Source organism: Vulpes vulpes, chromosome 2 (genome assembly GCF_048418805.1).
Source record: "Vulpes vulpes isolate BD-2025 chromosome 2, VulVul3, whole genome shotgun sequence".
Lineage (NCBI taxonomy): Eukaryota > Metazoa > Chordata > Mammalia > Carnivora > Canidae > Vulpes > Vulpes vulpes.
The window spans coordinates 15,267,637-15,289,894 of record NC_132781.1 but is presented as its reverse complement, the minus strand read 5'-3'; the positions used below and the strand labels follow the sequence as shown (position 1 = coordinate 15,289,894).

General features: G+C 34.6%; 1 protein-coding gene across 20 annotated transcripts in view; it reads left to right on the top strand.

Annotated features, from left to right (window-relative positions):
* TANC2 (tetratricopeptide repeat, ankyrin repeat and coiled-coil containing 2) overlaps window positions 1-22,258 on the top strand; it is a 478,177-nt gene that overhangs the window by 338,080 nt on the left and 117,839 nt on the right. For all 20 annotated transcript variants that reach the window (XM_072746843.1, XM_072746841.1, XM_025999546.2 and 17 more), the window contains one exon: window positions 11,076-11,339. In XM_072746843.1, coding sequence (XP_072602944.1) covers window positions 11,076-11,339 — 264 coding nt within the window. The remainder of the gene's footprint in view (window positions 1-11,075; window positions 11,340-22,258) is intronic.

Below are 22,258 nucleotides of genomic sequence, written 5' to 3'. Positions count from 1 at the left end.
GATTTTATTTATCTGAGAGAGCAAGAGAGTGCTCACTACTCATAAGTAGTGTAGTGAGGGCAGAGGAAAGGGGATAAGCATACTCCCCGCTGAGGAGGGAGCCTGATGTGGAGCTCAGTCCCAAGATCTTGAGATGATGACCTGAGCCACCCAGGTGCCCCAATGAAAAGAATATATTTTACAGCAAAGTTGCAGGATATAAAATGAACAGCCAAGAACCAGTTGCATTTCTACATGCTAATCATGAACAATTCAAAAAGAAAATTAAGAAAATAATCCTATTGTAATATCATCAAAATGAATAAAATACTTAGAAATAAATTTAACCAGGGAGATAAAAGACTTGTACACTAAACAGTACACTAAACTTAGACCAGTACATTAAACATAAAATATTGCTTGAGAAATTTTAGAAAATTTAAATAAATGAAGATATATTCTGTGTTTATGGATTGGAAAACTTAATATTGGTAAAGTGATAATATTTCCAAAGCAATCTACAGATTCAGTGAAATTACTATCATAATCCAAAATTCTTTGCAGAAATAGAAACACTCATCCTAAAATTCATGTGGAATCTCAGAGGACACTGAGTAGCCAAAGCAATCTTGAAAAAAGAGAACAAAGTTGGAGGACGCACATATCTTGATTTCAAAACTTATTACAAAGCTTCTTAAAGGCAGGATTCATGTCTTACAGTTTTTATATATCCTCAGGACTTAGCATGATAATTTCTAATTTGTGATTTATTTATAGAAGTCTTTACAAAGATACAGTCATTAAGTGACTAAATATTTTAGCAAAATAAAATAGAGAAATAAAATGTGGAAGAGTAGCCTCTTTTTCTAACTTCTGAACTAGTTTATGGTAGATTAGAATTATCTGTTCCTTGAATATGTAGTAGGACTTGCCATTAAAATAATCTAGACCTGATACTTATGTAGATTTTTGTAACTACTATTTCATTATGTGTGTGTGGTTTCTTTTTAAGATTTACGTATTTTATTTTTGAGAAAGAGAGAGAGAACAATGGGAAGGGGCAGAGAGAAAGAGAGAGAGAATCCCAAGTTGACTCCTCACTGAGCATGGAGCCCAATGCAGGGCTTGATACCGCAAACCTGAGCTGAAACCAACGGTTGGTCACTCAACTCACTGTGTGATGTAGGCACCCCTAACTACTACTTCATTGTATTTAATACTATAGGACTTTTTAACCTTTCTCTTTCTTCTTTAATCTGTTTTCCTTAGTTATGGCTTTTATCTTTTTCAAATTTATTGGTATAAAGTTGTCCAGAATATTCACATGCACAGGAACCTAAGCTAGAAAGCTGAGAGGAATCCTTCCCACTTCCCTTCCCCTACCCTAAATTTCTCATCCCTGGATTTGATTTTCATCTTTCTTAGTATTGCCTTGGCAGTCCTCATTATCTTTGGCTTAGATTAGTGCAAATGTAAGTCTTGTTTCTGCTTTTTATCTTGTCCTTTCCAAGTCTGTTTTTCACACAACCACCAAAGTAAATTAACTGAAAATCACTTACTTTGATTCTGTTACCTTTAAGGTGGACATGAACTACCTGAAAAATCAAATCTGATCATATCACTCCTTTGACTCCATTTACCTATAAAACAAAGTCCAGACCCTCCTGATCTGACCATGGCCAATTTCTCCAGCCTTCTTTCCTACTACTTGTAGCCTTGTGTATATTGTTCTAGCAACATTAGACTTTATCATTACCTGATGCGTTCCAGTTGTTTCACCTCTCTGCTTTTGCTCATATTGACTATTCTGCCTGTAATCTCCTCTCTCTTACATATGAAAGACTCCGATGGATTTTTTAAGATTCAGTTACATATTCTGTCACTACTACTACCACCATCTTTCTTCAGTTTTCCATTCCCAACTCCTATCCAATATATATTATTACTCCATGTTCCCAATAACACCTGAGCATATAGATGTCATGGCATTTAATGTGTGGTGTAATAATTACATTTTGGACCTGCTTCCCGCCATTAATCTGTTAATTTCTTGTTAGCAGAAACTTTGCCTTACTCATTTGTATCTGTAGCACCTGATCCAGTAACCGGCATGTGGTAGCATAATAGGTGCTTAAGTAAATGTTTACAAATGAAAGAAGAGCTGAAGGGAGAAGGGGAGGGCACCAAGGACTGACCTGGCAATTTGCATTATTTTTTTGGCAGTACTTAGAGTGACCATTAAGTACAAGATCGGTATTAGATTTTTTAGATTTTGAATAAATAGTAGAGATTAGAATTCTCCATTGACTAATTTTGTTCTCTTAAATTTTCTTATGATTAATTTTAGCAAAATGACTTTTATAATCCCAGCCACACTTCTTCTTGGGTTCTTCTGTTGATTTTGTTAAAGTATCTATCATTGCCTATCCTCTGTGTTGGCATATATAAAACATAGCTTTAGAAATGTTTTTATCCAAGCAAAAGAGATGGTGCTGACATATCAGACAAAATCTGTTTACAAATAGTTACCTTTCAAAGGGAAACATAACACATGTAATGTTCAGAATAAATGTTCGTATGTTCTGAAAATTAAAAAGGGGATACTGCTTTGACTTATAGCTGGCAGTGTTTCTCTATTTTTTCTGGTAAATTTCCAAAATTGTGTTCCTTGTACCATAAGTGCCTTTGTGGATAGCAGATCTAATTTAAAAGAATGATGAACTTCCATTTTTTAATGTGTATAAATACTGAAACATTTGCTTGCAAAATTAGAAGAATGAGAATAATATCTGGTCATAAAATTACTTCAGCTGTAGAATTGTTAACAAATTATATATGAACAGTTTATCTTGAGAAATGATTTGTTTCTCTTTTTTCTTTGTGCAATTTCAGTTGGAAGAAAATTGAATATGACATAAGTAATAATAGTTGAAGATACTGTTATTGGAAATCTCACAACTGACCTGCCTTAATTATTAAATGTGCTTTCTTTAAGTATTTTCCCCTCTTATACAAACATCTGCTTTTCCAAATTACGTATTGCTTTCATTATTTCAAAGAAAAACTTCCAAGATGGTCTGTTATCAGTGCTGTTTTTAAATCCTGCCCTGTTAACAAAATGCACAAAAGTTATTAAATGTTTTAATTTATGTATTTAAAAGTCCTTTATAGGTCAGTTCAGTGTGATCCTTTATGATGCACTGCATTTTCCACTTATAGTTATCAGAATTTTAGCAATTCATGTGCCTGACTATATCACTCATACAGCATACCAAAATATGTAGAATCCTAGTTATAAGAATCAGAATACTAGAAATGCACACTTCCTGAATTTTTAAGTTTATAAATGTAAAAAGTTCCTCTCTAGGGTTCTAAGATTTTAAATAACTGTGACTTATGTTATTCTGTGTAGTCTGGATTCACTCCAGACATGAGTTAATTTCTACCACAGAAAGCATTCTCTGTTCCAATCATAGCTTCCCTCTCCAGATTTACAACCCTTCTTAAATATGTGGTGAAATGTCACCAACACAGTTGTCAGGTATTTGTATGGTAATTCTATATCTATGACTCTCCCTTTTTATTTTATTGGTATAACTCTAGTAGTATAATGGTCTTATATATGTGCCTAGTTGATAATACTACATATATATAGATATAGTTTCAAGCAAAAATCTTAATAATTTAACCTCCGTGAGATATATATTATTTTTCTATACTATTCCTTTTTCATGTTAAATTTTAACAATTCCTTTTTGGTATGGTTTATATAGCAAAATGAACTTAAGCATGGGTCCATTTTGTTTCTCCTTTTGTTTATCTGGAGGTCACAGTTCTTTCTAGAATGGTATAATTCTTTCTTTTAATTTCTTTTAATCAAATTATTATTTCTTTTAATCATATCTCAGAATGTTTTTAAGTCCTGATTTTATTGCCAAATTTGGTCTTATATCCTATAGTCTTACATCACTTAACACCTACAAAGATGGAGTATCTGTGACTATGCATGTTGTTTGTGATGATGTTTTCCTAATGTGAAACATTAGTAAGTAAAAAGAATCAGTACCAGACTGGCAACCCCAGAGATAAGCATAGGGCTGGACCAGTCCAGTTGTAAAATAACTCTGTCTTATATAATAATGTAATAATCTTTCTTTGAATTAAAAAAACTGAGATTCAAAAATAATTAGTCTCAAGTCATACAGACAGTAGGAGGCAAAGCTGAGATTAAAGTTCAGGTCTGAAAAAAAAAAAAATAAAGTTCAGGTCTGAAAAAAAAAAAAGAAAAAAAAAATAAAGTTCAGGTCTGTATGACTTCAAAACCCCTGGCCCTAATTATTACAGAACAATGCATAGTTCTAAAATAATTCTGTCTCAGGACAGATGACCTAGAACTATTATATGGTATTAAAAATTTAGTCTCTATCAACAAAAGTACAGTAATAAGTCAAGATAAAAATTAGTCCTATTAATTTTAAAATATAGAAGACAGACCAATTTTATTTTTATATATTTGAAAAATTTTAGTATAACTGACACACAACGTTACATTAGTTTTAAGTAAACGGTGTGGTGATTCAATACCTGTATACCTTATACTGTGCTCACTGCAAGTGTAGCAGTCATCTGTTAACATACACTGTCACTGTACACTGCTACACCATACACATACACAATTATCATTGACAGTTATTCCCTGTGCAGTACGTTTCATCCCCATGACTTATTCAGTCCATAACTGGAAACCTGTATCTCTTTCTCCCCTTTTCTCCTCCCCCTTCCCTTCCCTCTGGCAACCATCAGTTTTTTCTCTGTATTTATAGGTCTGATTCCACTTTCTGTTTGCAAATAATCCTATTTTAGAATGTACAAAAGACATTGGATAGACATTTCACCAAACAGGATACATTGTATAACTAATAAGCAGAGAAAACGATCCTCAATATCATCAGTCATTAGTAAAGTGCAAATTAAAACCATAATGAGACACTACCACTCACCAACTAGAGTGGCTGTTTTTAAAAAAAAGTACCAAGTATTGGCAAAGGTGTGGAAAAACTAGAACTTTCATGTATTACCCTCATGTGTTACTTTTATGTTTATGAAGTAAACAGAAAATTACAATATGACCTAGCAGATCCCACTCTTTGGAATAGATCCAAGAGAAATGAAAACATGTCTCAGAAAGAAGCATTATTCATAATAGCCCAAAACTGGCAACAGTCCAAACGTCTGTCACTTGACAAATGGAAGTACAAAATGTGGACTGTCTGTACAGTGGAATACTATTTAGGCAATAAAGAGGAAGAAATTATTAATGCTACAGAATGCATTGGACTCAAACATAAGGACTACATACTGTGTGATTCTGTTTCTATGAAATTCCAGCCTGGTACTGGGATGAGAACAGAAATTAACTGCAAACAGCATGAAGAATCTTCTAGGGGTTATGGAAACATTCTAAAACTGAATTGTAGTAATGATTGCACTGATCTATAAATTTACTAAAAATCGTTGAATTGTGCATTTACAGTGGGTCCATTTTATAGTATGTAAATTGCACCTTGCTAAAATTGGTTTAGAAAGATATAAAGTTAATTTTATTCACAATAAGGCTGTGTGTACACCTGTGATTCCTTCTTCCTCACATTATCTCCTCCTGGCCTGTATGGCAGTATGAACAGACATGTCACATAAACAGTTCTTTATACTAAGGCAGCAATTTTTTTTTTTTAATTTTTTTTTTTTCTATATCAAAGAAGCAAAATGGAGAAGGTCTCAGAAAAATCTCTTCAGTTACTTGAGACTCAGTATTTTCTCCCTGTTCCACCTGGTAATTATTCAAAATAATGATAGATTAGGAAACAAATATGTATATATTTCAGTGAGGAACTGTGTCCAACTTCATTTATAGAAACTTCACACATATGAGTGCTTAATTCATCTAGGCCAGCTTATCTGGCACATAGACTGCATGCATGGGCTTTGGGCTTTTGAAACTTTTAGTAACCACATGCATGAAAATATTACTGCTTTCTCTGATGCTTCAGTTACCTTGATGACCTTAAATTATATAGGGTCTCACTATAGAGGAATGGTTGAATAAAATAGGATGCATATATAAAGTTGAAAAATATACAGACATTAGCCTGTTGTTATTAAAAATAACATTTCATTTTGCGATTCATTTTTCTGTGTATGATCTCTTTTGTCACAAAATTGTCCTTCTTCTAGGATTAAGGATTTAGGACCTATCTTGTTCCTATAGCCTGATACATATTAGTTGCTCAGTAAAAATTTATTGAATGGAATTAGCCAAAAGCCACCAAGTTCAGTGAAAAGCATCAATGAAGCAAAAGTGTACAAAATTTGTAAGTGGGAACAGTTACCTAGAGAATTTTATTTCTGGTATTTTGTGTAAGTTGTCTATTTTTACTTTTTGTGCCCCCATGATTGTAGACCATTGTGCACCAGAAAAAACTAAAGTAGGATCCTTAGGCCACTGAATAATTCCATCTTTATGTACCACAAATTAACTCATAGTTTCTCTAATCTTTCTACCACTGATTAGGACTTTCATAATTTTTGTTGATAGATCCTATAGTTTTGAAAAATTTTTCAGCATCACTCTTTTAATTATCAGTTTCTCATGTTTAATTTATCAAACATGCATCTCTGCCAAAGCTTCTGTTTAAATGAGATAACTATTATTGTCATCCTTGTTATAATTTAGCTATGTTTACAGGAGTTTGATGTTTTAACTAGCTACCAGTTTTAACTAGCTACGTATTATTTATAAATTACTTGAGATACTTAAAATAGTGAATCCCACTGCTACTTTCTCAGACCTGTAAAGGCGTACTGAATATGCTCACAGTTTATCTGGAGTAAAGGGGTATATTTCTGGGATATATATCAGGCTAAGACCACATAGATACAGGTACATCTTAGCCAAATCTGATTAGGGACTTAATAATGAAAACTTCTGTTGAACACAACACACAAAAAATATAAAAGGTAAGGGGTTAAATAACAGACATTTTACATGTAGACAAGTCCTCTGGGAAACAGTTTTCATTCTCTGGATTGATTCAGCATACTGACCATAGCAGTTGTGTGAACTCTAAGCTTCTTGCAAGAATTATAAAGCCAGCTGAATCACCACATCTTTATTACACCAAATGAAATATTATTTCAGTCAAATTTTACTGAAAAAAAGTTTATATTTTATAAATTAATGAGACAATTTTCAGAAATTAGGATACATACGTAGCATACATCTATTTTTAAAGAACACATACAGGTACATGCATACATAATACAAATACATTATCACTGAACACATTTAGAAATTATAAAATATTGCTGTAGAATCCGTAATAATCTCATTGGAGAAGGTACAACATTATGTTTGGTGGCAAAAAAAAGTTAGTAACTATTGGGCTACTCATGACTGAGTCTGTATATATAAAATGAATTTTTAAAGTGAGTAGTTTTGACTGTATATTGAAATAATCTAGTATCTTAACAGACTTGAACACTTGGATGAGCTTTAAGAATATCCTATAGTTCCAACATTTTAATCAATAAGACTTCCTTAGTGTAGATTTCTTAGAAAATAGAGCCTGAGACTAAAAGTTATGTGCTAACACTATATGAATGAAAGAGGAGTAAGGCAGAAAAGGAGGAGAAGCAAATATAAGGAAAGGAATTACAGAGCTGGCAAAGGTGATTGCCTGATTCTACTGAAAGTCTTCAGAGAGATCATACATTTCTGAACTGTGGAAGGGGGAATTAGAAGGTGATATTACTGCTAGTTCCCTTCTCACATTGGTATGTTAGCCCTAATACGATACTATTTCCTCCACTCTTACAAGTGCATGAATCCAATAGCTCTACTGTATCTCATATGTCTCAGTGGCAACCAGGAAGTCTAGGGTCAGAGGAGAGAGGCTATAGGGCAGTATACAAGACAGATGTTGGCTTGTGCCCATGATTATCCCAAAGGGCCAGGAATAGCCGTTATAGGCAACCCTTCAGTTTGGAGCAGGATGTTAATAACAGGGGCCCAGCTCCAACCCATGGGAATAGTCCTCACCTTGCTAGAGTCAATGTAGCCAGACAACAGGCAGGTGAGTAATTTAGAGTGGCAAATCCAGTTTAACCCTTGCACTACATAGATTGATCATTAGTATTCTCTTTTGGCATCTAGTCTCACTTGGGAACATAATATTGTGATACTCTCAATTCTTTTCTGAGAGGAGAGATCCAAATCCAGTTCTTCAAGAGGATAACTAGTTGCAGTCTCCCAAAAAGACTTAGAAAGGGTTAGTAAATGAAAATTAAGTCCCTGCTGCTCCTGCTGGTTCTAAGGCCATCATGTATGTTCGTCATCTCCTTCCTTCACCCATTTCAGAACAAAGAATATCAAAATAGATTTCAGAGCAAACAGTGATGACCTATCAAGGAAAATCATTTCATAGTGCTAAATGGATCATTTCATCAAGAGGAAATAATGATCCTAAATGTTTATGCGCTGAATAATGAAGCTTCAAAGTGGCAGAAATCTAGCTTCAAAATGGCAGAAACAGAGATTTTTAACTCTTATCTCTCAGTGGTTGAAAGAACAAGTAGGAAATCAATTTGCATGTATAAGACCTAAACAATTCTATCAACCAATTTGACATAATTATTTTTTATAGGACAGTCCACCTAACAATAGCATTGTTCAGATTCTTTTTAGCTATACACAGAAGATTCACCAAGAGACCATATTCTAGTTAAACAAGTCTCAGTAAAGATAAATGGACCTAAATCATTGCAAACTGTGTTCTCTGACTACACTGTGTTTAAACTAGAAACCAATAATAGAAAAATATTGGGAATTTTCAATAATGCTTAGAAATTAAACACATTTTTAAATAACACAGGTCAGAAAAATGACAATATTTTGTGAAATTTTAAAATATTTTTAATTGAATGATAATGAAAACAACATCAGAAATTTTATAATGCAATAAAGAAGTGCTCAGGAGAAAATTTATAGCATTAGATGCTTATTTTAGAAAAGAAGGAAGTTATTTAATTAGCAAACTAGTTCTACTTGAAGAAAAAGAACTTCAAATCAAAGTAAACAAAATAGGAAATAATGAACAGATATCAATGAAACTGAAAGCTGGTTCTTTGAAAAAAACATTGATAAACCTCTAGTCATATTAACCAGGAAAAAAAGGAGATATAGATTATCAATATCAGGAATGAAAGAGGGGACGTCACTACAGACCCCACAAACAAAGGGTAATGCAATGTCATGAACAACTTTATGCCAATAAATTTGACTGTTTAGATGAAGTGGACAAATCCTGGAAATAACAAATGACCAAGGATCATTTGAGAAGAAAAAGATAACCTAAAGAGCTTTCTAGCTGTTAAAAATGAATTGAATTTGTTGTTTAAAACTTTCCCACAAGGTAAACTTAGTCCAGATGCCTTCACAGGTAAATTCTATCACAATTTAAGGAAGAAATAATACCATTTTCCCACAAACTGCTCCAGGAGGTTGAAGTTAAAAGAACAATTAATGAGGGAGGCCAATATTACCTTAAGACCAAATCATACAAAGAAATTATATAAAAAAGTAAGCCACAGACCAGTGTCTCTCATGAACATAGACATAAAAGTCCTAACAAAATTCTAACATTGAATCCAGCAACGTATAAAAAAGATAACAGGGACAATATATAAAAAGGATGTGTCGAGGCTCCGGGGTGGCTCGTTGATTGAGTGTCAACTCTTGATTTCAGCTCAGGTCATGATCTCAGGGTCCTGGGGTCAAGCCCTGCATTGGGCCCCATGCTTAGCAGGAGTCTGCTTGAGGATTCTCCCTCTCCCTTTGTTCCTCCCCTCCCCTCTGCCCCCTCTCCTCCTTCCCCTCCCCTCTCTCAAATAAATTAATAAATCTTAAGAAAAAATAAAAGGATGTGTCACAAGTTGGTATGAGTGGGGAGCACTGTCATCTTTGAGAAGTGTAACAGTGACTACCCCCTCTGACAGAATTGACAGGGAGGTGTTGCCATAAAACCAGACTCCCTTACTATCAGTGAGGATACAGAGACTAGTTTGTAGCAGTTAATTCTCAGATGCAAGGAAAACTTATTACTGTAAAGAGCAACAAAGCTTGAAGGCAACCAGGGTTTCTTCCTTTATAACTCATATTTTCCCTTATTACTACCAAGTCCAGAACTCCATTTAAATTTCCAAAGAGAAAACCTCACTAAAAGGAATCCTGGAAAGTACCCAATAAACTTAGGTTTCTTCTTTTCACAACAGGTACATTGAAAATGTAAGAAGAGAATATGCACTAACATATTAAAAGCTTTCCTGAGATGACTTCTTTTATTCTTAGAATTATTGCTAAGATTTTTGTAATCTTGATTTTAATGTTTTTAATCCTTGCATTTCTATGGCTGATGAAAATTTTTGTTTAGAAGTCCTGTTTATAATTAGTGGTAAGACTAGATAAAATTCTAGAAGCCCTTTCAATTTTTGTTTGATTTCATTAAGGAACATAGAGCTAGAACTGCAGAGGCTACCTGTTCAAGGCCCTGTACTGTCTCCTTATTTGGACAGATTATTTCTCCTATATTAACATCTACTTAGGAACCATTTGTTTTTTCTAATTCTTAATTACATATAAGGGGCCAGGTAATAAATTTAAATGAGGGAAAATATGGGTTAAAAGAGTATAAAGATCTTTTTGAGACTTTGGGAGCTCTCCAGAAATCCCTTTTTGATGAAATTCTGAAATTTTTAGCATTGATAGGCCCTAGCTGTAGATCTTTTAGCACTGATGTATGAATGTATTTAGTTTCATTTAAATAGAGTTATTAAAGTAAAAATAGGAGAGATATGACAGAAAATATTGAAGAGATAGTTAAATTTTGCTTCATGATAGAGATAAAATGATCATGAATAATTTTTTAAAAATAATATTGCTACTACTCTTATTAGGTATTTATGATTTTGGATAGTAGTAAACAGCTTAATCTGTAGGTTTTTAGGTTTTTTTTTTTAACTTGTTTTACTCTGTCTTTCAGCTACCTTGACAAGCTATTCTGAAAACGTAGAACGCACAAAATATGTTGGGGAAAGCAGTAAAGAATTAGGATCTGGAGGAAACCTAAAACCTTGGCAATCTCAAAAATCCAGCATGGATTCCTGTTTGTATCGAGTAGATGAAAACATGACGGCTTCCACCTATAGTCTGAATAAGATCCCAGAGAGGAATTTGGAATCAGTTTTATCACAATCAGTACAGTCTATTCCTCTGTATCTTATGCCACGACCAAATTCAGTAGCAGGTAAGATTTTTTTAAAAATTGACCATTTTACTGGCGTATATACTTAAATGAAAGTAAATTCTGCTTTAATAGAATTTTCCATTTGTGTTCTTTGACTAAGCTATTCTTTTGTGTTTCAGTAATATGTATGTGTATATCTTTCTGAACCAGGGGGATGGCTCATGTTCAAGTGGTTGTTTAGTTCTGTTTCCAAAATGTGTAACAGCATGCATGGAATCAGAAGTAAAACCTATAAAGTATATTGTTGAATTTCTAACAGTATTTTTCACTTCTGAAACCTTTGAAAAGATTTCAATTTGAGGTTTTTAAAAACATCAGCTTTAAAAAAAATTATTAAATTGAAGTATATTTCAGTAGAAGTTGTATTATCAGAAATCATCATCCATAGTTTGAGGGAGTGACAGGCAGGCAAGAATTCAACTTTCCAATCCAAGAGCTCAATATTTTCACAATACCCTGGCCATCTTATCATTGAAGAATCACCAGGTACCAGTTATTACTAAAGAATAACTCAGACACTCCTAGCAGTTTCAGTCATAAAGTCATAAAGGAGTATGGAGTCATTATTCTTTAGCAGCTATTCAGAACTGATGTCAAAGGATATTTTTTATACAGCTAAGTTGCTACTTAATAATTCAGACCAGGAGCTTTTGCAGAATAGTTTGGCATTCTGGCATTTTCAGAATGCCATACCATCTAGACTTTGTCTCTACTACAAAATCATAGTTATGGTTGTCTTTCTTACTTGCCTGATGAATGCCTATAAAGTTTGTCCTACACCAGGTAATAAAATACTTTTTGTAGTTAGAAGCTCTTATTTCCCAAGTGTAATAATTTATGTTATGCAGATGATAGTGTGATGCTTCTTGCCTTTTTATACCTTTTCTAAAACATTACTCTTTGTTCCATCATCTGGGAGGCCATCAGCATCAGTCATCACATGGAGTAATATAATTATGGCTCATCTGGAAGATGGATAACTATAGGCAATTTTAATACTAAGTTTTCAAGATTATTCACTTTTGTATAGTGCCAGGAACTTTTCTTTCTTAGATTCTTTGGAATATATTGATCCCCACTGATGTCATATTAGAATCCTAGAATGCTATAACTTAGAAAGTACTAAACAAATACAGTCTTTCCAGAAGAGAAGCATTTAAATCCTTGCCTGCATAAAATTTGGGAAATACAGCCACCAGCCTTAATGGTACATCCCAGTATACTTCTTAACTAAGCCACCAGAAATCAGTGATTTCTAAGAGAATTTTTTACTCTGTTATTTGAGAATGGCACTGAGCACCTAGTAGGAGTGAGAAGTATAAGCTTCTTTTGTCCTCTTTTTTTAGTTTACTGGAGAGATTATAAAATACTTTGCTCTCCTTGAGCATAAATATCTGTAGATTCATTATTCTACCCTCTGCAGATACTAAACTTATTGTGTACAAAAGCTTGTCCAGGACTAATTAGCCAAATATTATCCTTCCCTTACTTTCTCTGAAGTTTTCTAACACTATTGCCTTCTAGAAATTAGCACAAGGCAACTGTCAGAAGTATCACTGAGTTACCAATTATTTTTCTAATACATTTAAAAGAAATTGACTTCATAGCTCTATTGCAGAGACTAGAGCCCAGGTTTCTATACCAGATATTTTAATCACCAGGTAAAAAAATACCATTTGAAATGTTTTTTTAAAAAACTTTACAAAGGACGTAACATTTTAGCAGGCAAAGAGTACCTCCTTTCTTTTGTGTGGATTGTAAGATTTTTGTTTATTTAGAATCTTATTTTGTAAGAGCTGATATTCTAGTTACTTAATAAAATCTTTTAAATCATGGTTAGTTTTCAGGGAATTGTAATCCAGTCTGTGAATTTGGGGGGGCTTCTAAACTATCTTTGAGGTGTATTTTTGCTAACTGCCATTTAACAACTCTACCACTCGTAGGCATCAGTATATTTGCGGCTACACTTAGACTTCAGTAACTTTTTGGGTATTCTTTGGGACACTAACTCCAGCAAGTAGTAAGATAGGAATTTTATGGAGAATTACAGGATGGAATTCTAATTGACATCCATTGTTGTTTTTGTAGAATAGTCAGCTACAATGTGATAACTGCTATAACACAGTAATTTACAAAGTACCATAGGAACACAGAGGATGGAAGCATCTGAGTGCAAAGGGGAGAGGACAGGGCACCTGGGTGGCTCAGTTAAGTGTCTGCATTCCCCACAGGTCATGATCAAACCCTACATCAGGCTCCCTGCTCAGTGGGGAGTCTGCTTCTCCCTCTCCCTTGGCCTCTCCCCACAGCTCACACTCTTTCTTTCTTAAATAAATAAGTAAATAAATAATCTCATAAAAAGGTGGGGGAGAGGGTAGAGAGGAATAGAAGATATCACAGAAAAGGATGAGTGAGAAGTCACAAGAAAGACAGAAAAAAGAGGAAGGCACAAAGAAGTTAAAGAACTTGGCACATTATTGGCATTTCAGCATGACCAGAACCTGGGTATAGTGAAGGAATAGTGAAAAGTGATGCCAAAGGTGATACCAAGGAGCTTAAGTGCTCTGATGTTAAGTATTGAGGGTTTTTTGTTGCTAGTCATAAGCAGGTGCTGTATTATGAAATTTGCAGTTTAGAAAAATGGCTATTATATACCCATCCATTTAGGAGAAGGAGGAGAGCCTGGAGTTAGAGATAATAGTTTGTCAACAGCTTGTGGTAATGTGCAGAATTATAGGGAGTGAATTGCCAGGTATTTTGTAGAGTTGAGAAAATGGCTTGGGAGATTTTCTTCTTTTTTGCCTTAAAAAATAACATATATTAGTGTTTTTTTAAGTTACAAATACAAGAAGAAAACAAAACAAAAATGAGCCACAGGGATGCCCAGGTGGCTCAGTGGTTGAGCACCTGCCTTAGGCCCAGGGCATGATCCCAAAGTACCGGGATCGAGTCCTGTATCAGGCTCCCTGCATGAAGCCTGTTTCTTCCTCTGCCTGTGTCTATGTCCCCCACCCCTCTCTGTGTATCTCTCATGAATAAATAAATAAAATCTTAAAAAAAAGAAAGAGCCATAGTTTCCTTGCCTAGTGGTTCCTGCTGACATATTCTAGGAATTAAAGATTCATATATGTTACATAGTATGTATCTAAGTAAAATATCCAAATTCAAACAAAAATACAGAAGAAAAAGGAAAAACAACTCCTTTCTCTGCCTAGTTTCCCTCTCCAAAGGTTATTACTTAAGAATCTTTAAAATATGTATCATACATATAATATCCATATTACATATGTAATACATAATATATACCTATATAGTTATAATATATGTAAGAGACATGTGAGGTCAAAAAATCAGGATTTATAGAAAGGAAATGAAAGTATATATTCTTACAAAGATGTATAGCTTTATTTGTTAATAGCTCAAAACTGTGAACATCCCAAATAACAATTAGCTGCTGAGTGGATAAACAAATTAGAGCATATCCTTACAATGGGTTCTACCTAGCAGTAAAAAGAAATGAACTATTGATACTGCAGCAACACATACAAATCTCAGAACGGTTCCATTGAGTGAAAGAAGTCAGATTAAAAGGAGTATATACTATATGATTCCATGTATATAAATTCCTAGAAAACACAAACTAGTTTATAGGCACAGTGCATCTATCTGCATATGCCACTATCACCCACTTCTTGTATTGATTGCCCTGTGGGAACTGGGCCTCAGAAGAGTGCCACCAGTGTTGATACTCTGGCTTTTGCTATTCTTCTGAGTAATGAAATCTCATTCATCTTAGATGTCTCATGTCTTCTTCCACCATCCAGGCGTGTTAGAAGTAGAATAAAATATTGGACCTTCCCACTTTGTGGCAGTGAGATACCACTATACCCATACCCACAAAATTAAACGGAATGACAAGTGTTAGTCAGGATGTGATGCAATTAAAGTTGTTAGACATTGTTAATGGGAGTATAATAATAAACTGGTACTAGCACTTTGTAAAGGTGCTTGGCAAGATCTATTAAAGGTGTATAAAACTATATATGCATATTACCTAAAACCTGTCAATTCCACTCCTGCATAGAATGGCCATCAAAAATACATCATTCTGGGGTGCCTGCCTGGCTCAGTTGGTAGAGCACATGCCTCTTGGCCTCAGGTCATGAGTTCAGGCCCTGTGTTGAGCATGGAGCCTACTGAAAAAAAGAAGTCCTTATATTCACCAAAAACTAATAAAATAAATATAAATAAATATAAGAGTGTTCATATCCATTTTATTCATAATAACCCAAAAGCTGAAAATCATCCAAATTGTCCATCAACAGTAGACTGGCTTAATAAATTGTGTACAGCAGTGAAAAAGAATGTACTACTGCTATAGACAACATCATGGGGAGGGCATAGATATGGAATATGTATATTTCTATAAAGTATAAAAAATCATATAAAAACTATGTAATTTCTAAGGTGATAGTACTAAAAGTAATGTTACCTTTGGTGGGAATATCAAGGAAGCCTTCTGTATCTTGATTGAACAGTGGTTGCATAGGTATGTATATTTATAAACATTTATTGAGCTATACACTTAAGATTTATATACATAAGGTATATAAATCATATCTCAATTTAAAAAATGTATAAAGTATTTAGGCTTCTGTCTTTCTAGAAGAATTTCCCCTTTAGTTTAGAAATAGTGGTTCTTGGTGATAACTAGATCTTTGAAGAAATACCTATTTTTAGTGTTGATTAAAAATAACCTAGGAGGCACCTGGGTGGCTTAGTCTATTAAGTGTCAAACTCTTGATTTCCGCTCAGGTAATGATCTCAGGGTTGTGAAATCAAACCCTACATTGGGCTCTGCACTGGATGTGGAGCCTACTTAGGATTCTTTCTCCTCCCCTCCTCCCTCAAGAGAGAGAAAAGAGAAGAGAGGAGAGGAGAGGAGAGGAGAGGAGAGGAAAGGAAAGGAGAAAGCCAGTAATGTCAGCAAACGGACAATTAAAGTGTTCCATTTATTGAGAACATAAACCTAGGATCAATACCCAAACTGGCCAGAAATGATTCTAATTAGTTCAGTGTTAGCCTAGGTAAAGTACTGAAGCAGCAGTCTCTGTGTGACTTTATCCTTTTCTTAAAAAACAATTATTTTGAATTATATTTTACATAAAATTCACCCCTTTTTATATAATCCACCCAATTTAGTAATTTATAGCATATTTACTAAGTTATGCAGTCTTTGCCATAAATCACTTTTGGAACATTTCATCATCCCAATAAGATCATGTCATGATGACATGGTCCTCATGTCTATTTAATACTAATTTCATTCCCACTCCCAGCCCCAGGCAACCACTGATCTATTTTCTATCTCTGTAGACTTTTTCTGGACATTTCATATAAATGGAGTCATACAATCCGTGGTGTCTTGTGTCTGGCTTCTTTCACTTAGCATAATGTTTCTGAGATTCATTTATGACATAGTATGTATCAGAAATGTGTTCCAATTTTTTTTAAGGATTTTATTTATTTTTTCATGAGAGACACACAGGCAGAGGGAGTGGGAGAAGCAGGCTCCCTTGGGGAGCCCAATGTAAGACTCAATCTCAGGACCCTGGGATCATGCCCTGAGCCATTGGCTGACACTCAACCACTGAGCCACCCAGGTGTCCCAGTTTGTTCTTTTTTATTGCAAATAGTATTCCTTTGTATGCCTGTACCACATTTTATCCATTTACCAGTTGATGGACATTTAGATTTTTCCCAATTTTTGGCTGTTTTGAATAGTGCTACTATATTCATGTGCAAGTCTTTGAGTGGTTATATGGTTTCATTTCTCTTGAATAGATACCTAAGAGTAGAAATGCTGCATCATAGGGGAAATTTATGTTTAATTTTTTAAGAAATTGCCAACCTGTTTTCTAAAGTAGCTGCACGATTTTACATTCCCACCCATAACGTATGTGTGGATTCCTGTTTATCCACATTCTTCCAACCATTTGTTATGGTCTTTTCTCTTATTATACTTCCTCAGGCGGGTGTGAAATACTATTTTGTTATAGTTTTAATTTGCATTTTCTTGACTGATGGTGTTGAGTTTATTTTGTGTGTGTATTACCTACCTATTCATATATCTTCTTTGGTAAAATATCTTTTCAAACCTTTTGCACATTTTTTTTGTTGGATTGTTTGTCTTAGTGAGTTGTAAGCATTTGTTGTGTATTCTGGATACAATGATTTATCAAACGATGGGTTTGCAAAATATTTTCTTCCAGTCTGATGCTTATCTTTTCATTTTCTTATTGATGTATTTTGATCACATCAATTTATCAAATTTTTCTTTTCTTGGATCATGCTTTGGTGTCATTTTTTTCTCTATCTTTTTAATAGAAAGTACACTTTATATAAAATATTAAAAAACTATGATTTTTCTTTGTTATTGGAGTTTATTTGTTTTAAATTCAAGTATTAGAAAATATTTTCTGTCCTCACTTAAATGCTTTCTGCGGTCTTCTTTTCCCTCTTCAGCCCCTCCCTCATGTTAAAAAAAGTAAAAGGGATAACAGCCTATGTTGTTATGCTGTTGATTATTTTTCCACTTATCACAGTGGTCATACCACAATATGCCTTTTCTGGCTAGCATAGATTTTCAGATTCTTAAGTAGTACTGATCATGCTTGTTCCAAAAAAGGTAAAAAGTAAATGTACCATCAGAAGCCAGATAGATCACAGGATCCTGGGGTGGCTCAGTCAGTTAAATGTCTGCTCCAGTTACGATCCCAGGGTCTTGGGATGGACCCTAGTGTCTGACTCCCTGCTCAGCAGGGAGTTTGCTTCTCCTTCTCCCTCCGCGCCTTCGCCTGCTCGTGTTCTCTCTCTCTCTTTTTGCTCAAATAAATAAAATCTTAAAAAAAAAAAAAAAAGGAAGAAGAAGAAGAAGCCTGATCTGTCCTAGAGTGTAGGATTTTAGACTGTCGGAGTAGTATAAATTGTATTAAAGTATGAACATAGAGGATCCCTGGGTGGCTCAGTGGTTTAGCGCCTGCCTTTGGCCCAGGATGTGATCCTGGAGTCCTGGGATCGAGTCCTCCATCGGGCTCCCTGCATGGAGCCTGCTTCTCCCTCTGCTTGTGTCTCTGCCTCTCTGTCTCTCTGTGTCTCTCATCAATAAATAAAATATATATTTTTAAAAAGTATGAATATACTTCATCAGAGAATTATTTCTTCTCCTTGTTGAATGTAATATAAACAGAACTAGTGTTGCCTACAGGGTAAGTCATAGGTCAGGGAATAGTTTGTACTGGATTGTTTTCTGTATCTGGAAACCATGGTTTCAGTATCCTCACAAAGAAGCAGGAAAGTGAACTATAAACCAGAGGACTCAGTTATCTTCAAAATTTAATAGATTATAGATTGAAAATGTTTCCAGAATGTAGAGAAATAAAATTACTTTTGCAGGGTATTATCCTGCTAACTATATAATGTGTAAATATTTGGTAAGACCACAACCTCTGGTAGTTTAAATGATTAAGTATCTACATTGTTTTTTAAAACAAATTTTCTTAGCTCTGGAGGATCCTTTCTAGTAGATTCTAGATAGAGCTCTCTAGATAGAACACTCTAGATAGAACTCTAGATGTACTTATATTTTCCTTTGCTTTCTAATGGGCACATATAAGTGGTATGGGAAGTGTGGGAAGATCAAATACTCGAATCTCCTTGGTGAACAGGAGTAACTGAGGATTTCAAACACAAGATAGCTTAAAATAGAGGGGGGAGAAAAACCAGTGTATTTATTTATTCTTATTAAATTATTCTAAGCATATAAATAGCTAAGGGAAGAAATAATGTGAATGCCAGTTATAAAAGGCCTTGTTCAAATCCAGCTCTTAAATTTCTCTTTTTAAAACTTTATCTCAGTATGAATAATATAGTTATTTTAGAGATGAAATAATGTTGAATAATGAGGTGAAAATACTATTTGCATCACTTCAAAAATTCTGGGGGAATAATTGTTTAAATGGTCTTGCCATGTTACAGACTTTTCCCTACTTGTGGAAGAGAATCACCCGTTTTGGCTTGAGCTCAGTATCTTTACGGGGCTACAGGACCAGGAAATTGTCAAGAAATTATTTAAATTAATTTGCTGCATTGAACTCTAAAGAATAAAACTGCTTATGTTATTCCATAAGACCCGTGATTTAAAAAAAATCACTTTTATAACACTTTACTTAGAAGAAGTGGGGTCAGTACATATGCATATGTTTATGATGATTTTATTGAAACTTTTTTCTGAGTTGTGAATTCACCTGCAACATAAATGGAAAAAATATATCTAATAAAAATTTTAAAACAACCATATACTCTTTATTACCTATTAAAATAGAAGATTGATTATTATAAGTATAAATATGTTGATCCATTAGATTGATCCAAAAGCTGTATACTTTTAGAAACAAAGATTCAAACAAGTGAAGTCTCTATACTTAGATGTACCATTTAAAAGCTCCTCCTAGGGCAGCCTGGGTGGCTCAGCGGTTTGGCGCCTGCTTTCAGCCCAGGGTGTGATCCTGGAGACCTGGAATTGAGTCCCACATCAGGCTTCCTGTGTGGAGCCTGCTTCTCCCTCTGCCTGTGTCTCTGCCTCTCTCTCTCTCTCTCTTTCTCTCACTCTCTCTCTCTCTATGTCTCTCATGAATAAATAAAATCTTTAAAAAAAATAAAATAAAAGCTCCGCCTATATTACATATGAAGGTAGTGCTATTTACTGAAAGTAAAAACTTTTAACTCAAATGATAAAGTGATTAAAGCTGATTTCGGGCAGTCTCTACCATCAGGGCTTGAGTTTTTCCTGGAGTAGCTCAGTTTTCTGAGTCTAAAGTTAGATGTATATATACTTTTAAATTAAAATTCTAAGATATGAAAAAATACTACTGTCTTTTATTGTTTTCAAAATGTAAATCACTACCGTGTGGGTTTTGGGTTTTTTTGCGTGTTTTTTTTTTTTAAGCCTGTTGTGTTGGAAGAAATGAGAGAACATTGTGGACTTGCAGTTGCATGGCAGAAATTATCGTAGAGTAGGATGTCTATTGTCATCCTTGATGTCTTAAAATGAGATTGGCTGGGCAGCCCTGGTGGCTCAGCGGTTTAGTGCCACCTTCAGCCCAGGGCGTTATCCTGGAGACCTGGGATCGAGTCCCACGTCAAGCTCCCTGCATGGAGCCGGTGTCTCTGCCTGTGTCTCTGTCTCTGTCTCTCTCTCTCTCTCATGAATGAATAAATAAATTTTTTTTAAAAAAAATTAAAAATAAAATGAGATTGGCTGGGAATTGGAAGGATGTGGAAGCAGGAAGTACTCACTTGCAGCAGCTGTCCTCAATGCTTTGTGTGAAAATGAGGAGTCTATCAAGAAAACATAAAAGCAGTGGTAGTCAGTTAAAATATAAACTCTTACCATCTATTTGTTAAAGTTTGGAGTTGCTCATTTTCCTAAGAAAAGGATCTTAAGAATCAGGTAAATGGAAAATTGGAATCATGAGGGATTTAGATGAATCCAATCAGAAGCTATAATCAGGATTTTATAAAGAATAAAATATGGGCTTTTCAGCAGTCAGAATGTTGGCTTTATGAATCAAGGGTGTAAGGACAGCAGAGTGGCTTCTTGCCCAGGCTATAGCAACATAACATCATTCCAAACTCCCTTCTCAGCTCAGCTAGAACGACAACTGTGCTACCAAAATCTCTTTGCACTAGTGACAAATGATATAAGAAGAAACAATTCAAACTGGTTTCATACTCAATATAGAGTTGCCTCTGGAATGTTTTGTACCAAAGGTTGTCTGCTGGATTTTTTTCTGCCTGCTTATTTGTTATTTTGACTTCAAAAAAGTATGTCAGTTAAATGTTATATGTAAATGAATCAACTGTTTCAATCTTTTGATTGGATCTCAAAAATATATATATATATGCTCTCTTTTTCCACTTCCCTCATTCTTCTCTGAAATCAAGAATTTTTAATGAAATAAATTTTACTTAGAGATAGATTTTACATAGACGTTTACTTTTTAAAGCATTTTCTTTTCACATAAAATTTTTTATTGTAGATTTGTTTTTCCTCTTTCTTCAGTTCACTTTGACTTACCTAATTATCTTCTGTGCTTGTATCTGGAAAGTGTTCACTAAATATTTTATATTATTATTATTATTATTATTATTATTATTTATGATAGTCACAGAGAGAGAGAGAGAGAGAGAGAGAGAGAGAGGCAGAGAGACACAGGCAGAGGGAGAAGCAGGCTCCATGCACTGGGAGCCCGACGTGGGATTTGATCCCGGCTCTCCAGGATCGCGCCCTGGGCCAAAGGCAGGCGCTAAACAGCTGCGCCACCCAGGGATCCCCACTAAATATTTTAGTATTAATTTAACTTGATGGAACTATCTCAAAAAAATTTACCAGGACAGTTTCCCAGTAAGAGTACCACTGTGAAGTAGTAATATGTGTGTCCCTGTAGATCTGCCATGTACACACACACACACACACACACACACACACACAACTACATTTCTTGGTTTTGTGAAATAAAGCAATAGAACAGTTGATGTCTGTTTTCCTAGGAATTACTAAGGTGAAGATTCATTTAGCAAAGATTCATTTAGCTTGTTAACTTTACACTAAGCGTTTTTATTAACAAATGCTGCCAGAAGCTCTTTGAATTGGAGGATGAACCTATCTGAGGCTGCGGCTAGTAGTACCTGCCAGCAGGTCTTTTCAGTAAAGAGAAATTAAATGAATTATCTGTTACTCAGGTCTGTACTCAGAGTATAGATCTCCCTGAGTTTAATCTTTAAAAGATTCATAGATGAATATAATATAGATAAAGGGCTTTTTCCCCTTAACCACAGCTTTTTTCCTCCACCGTATC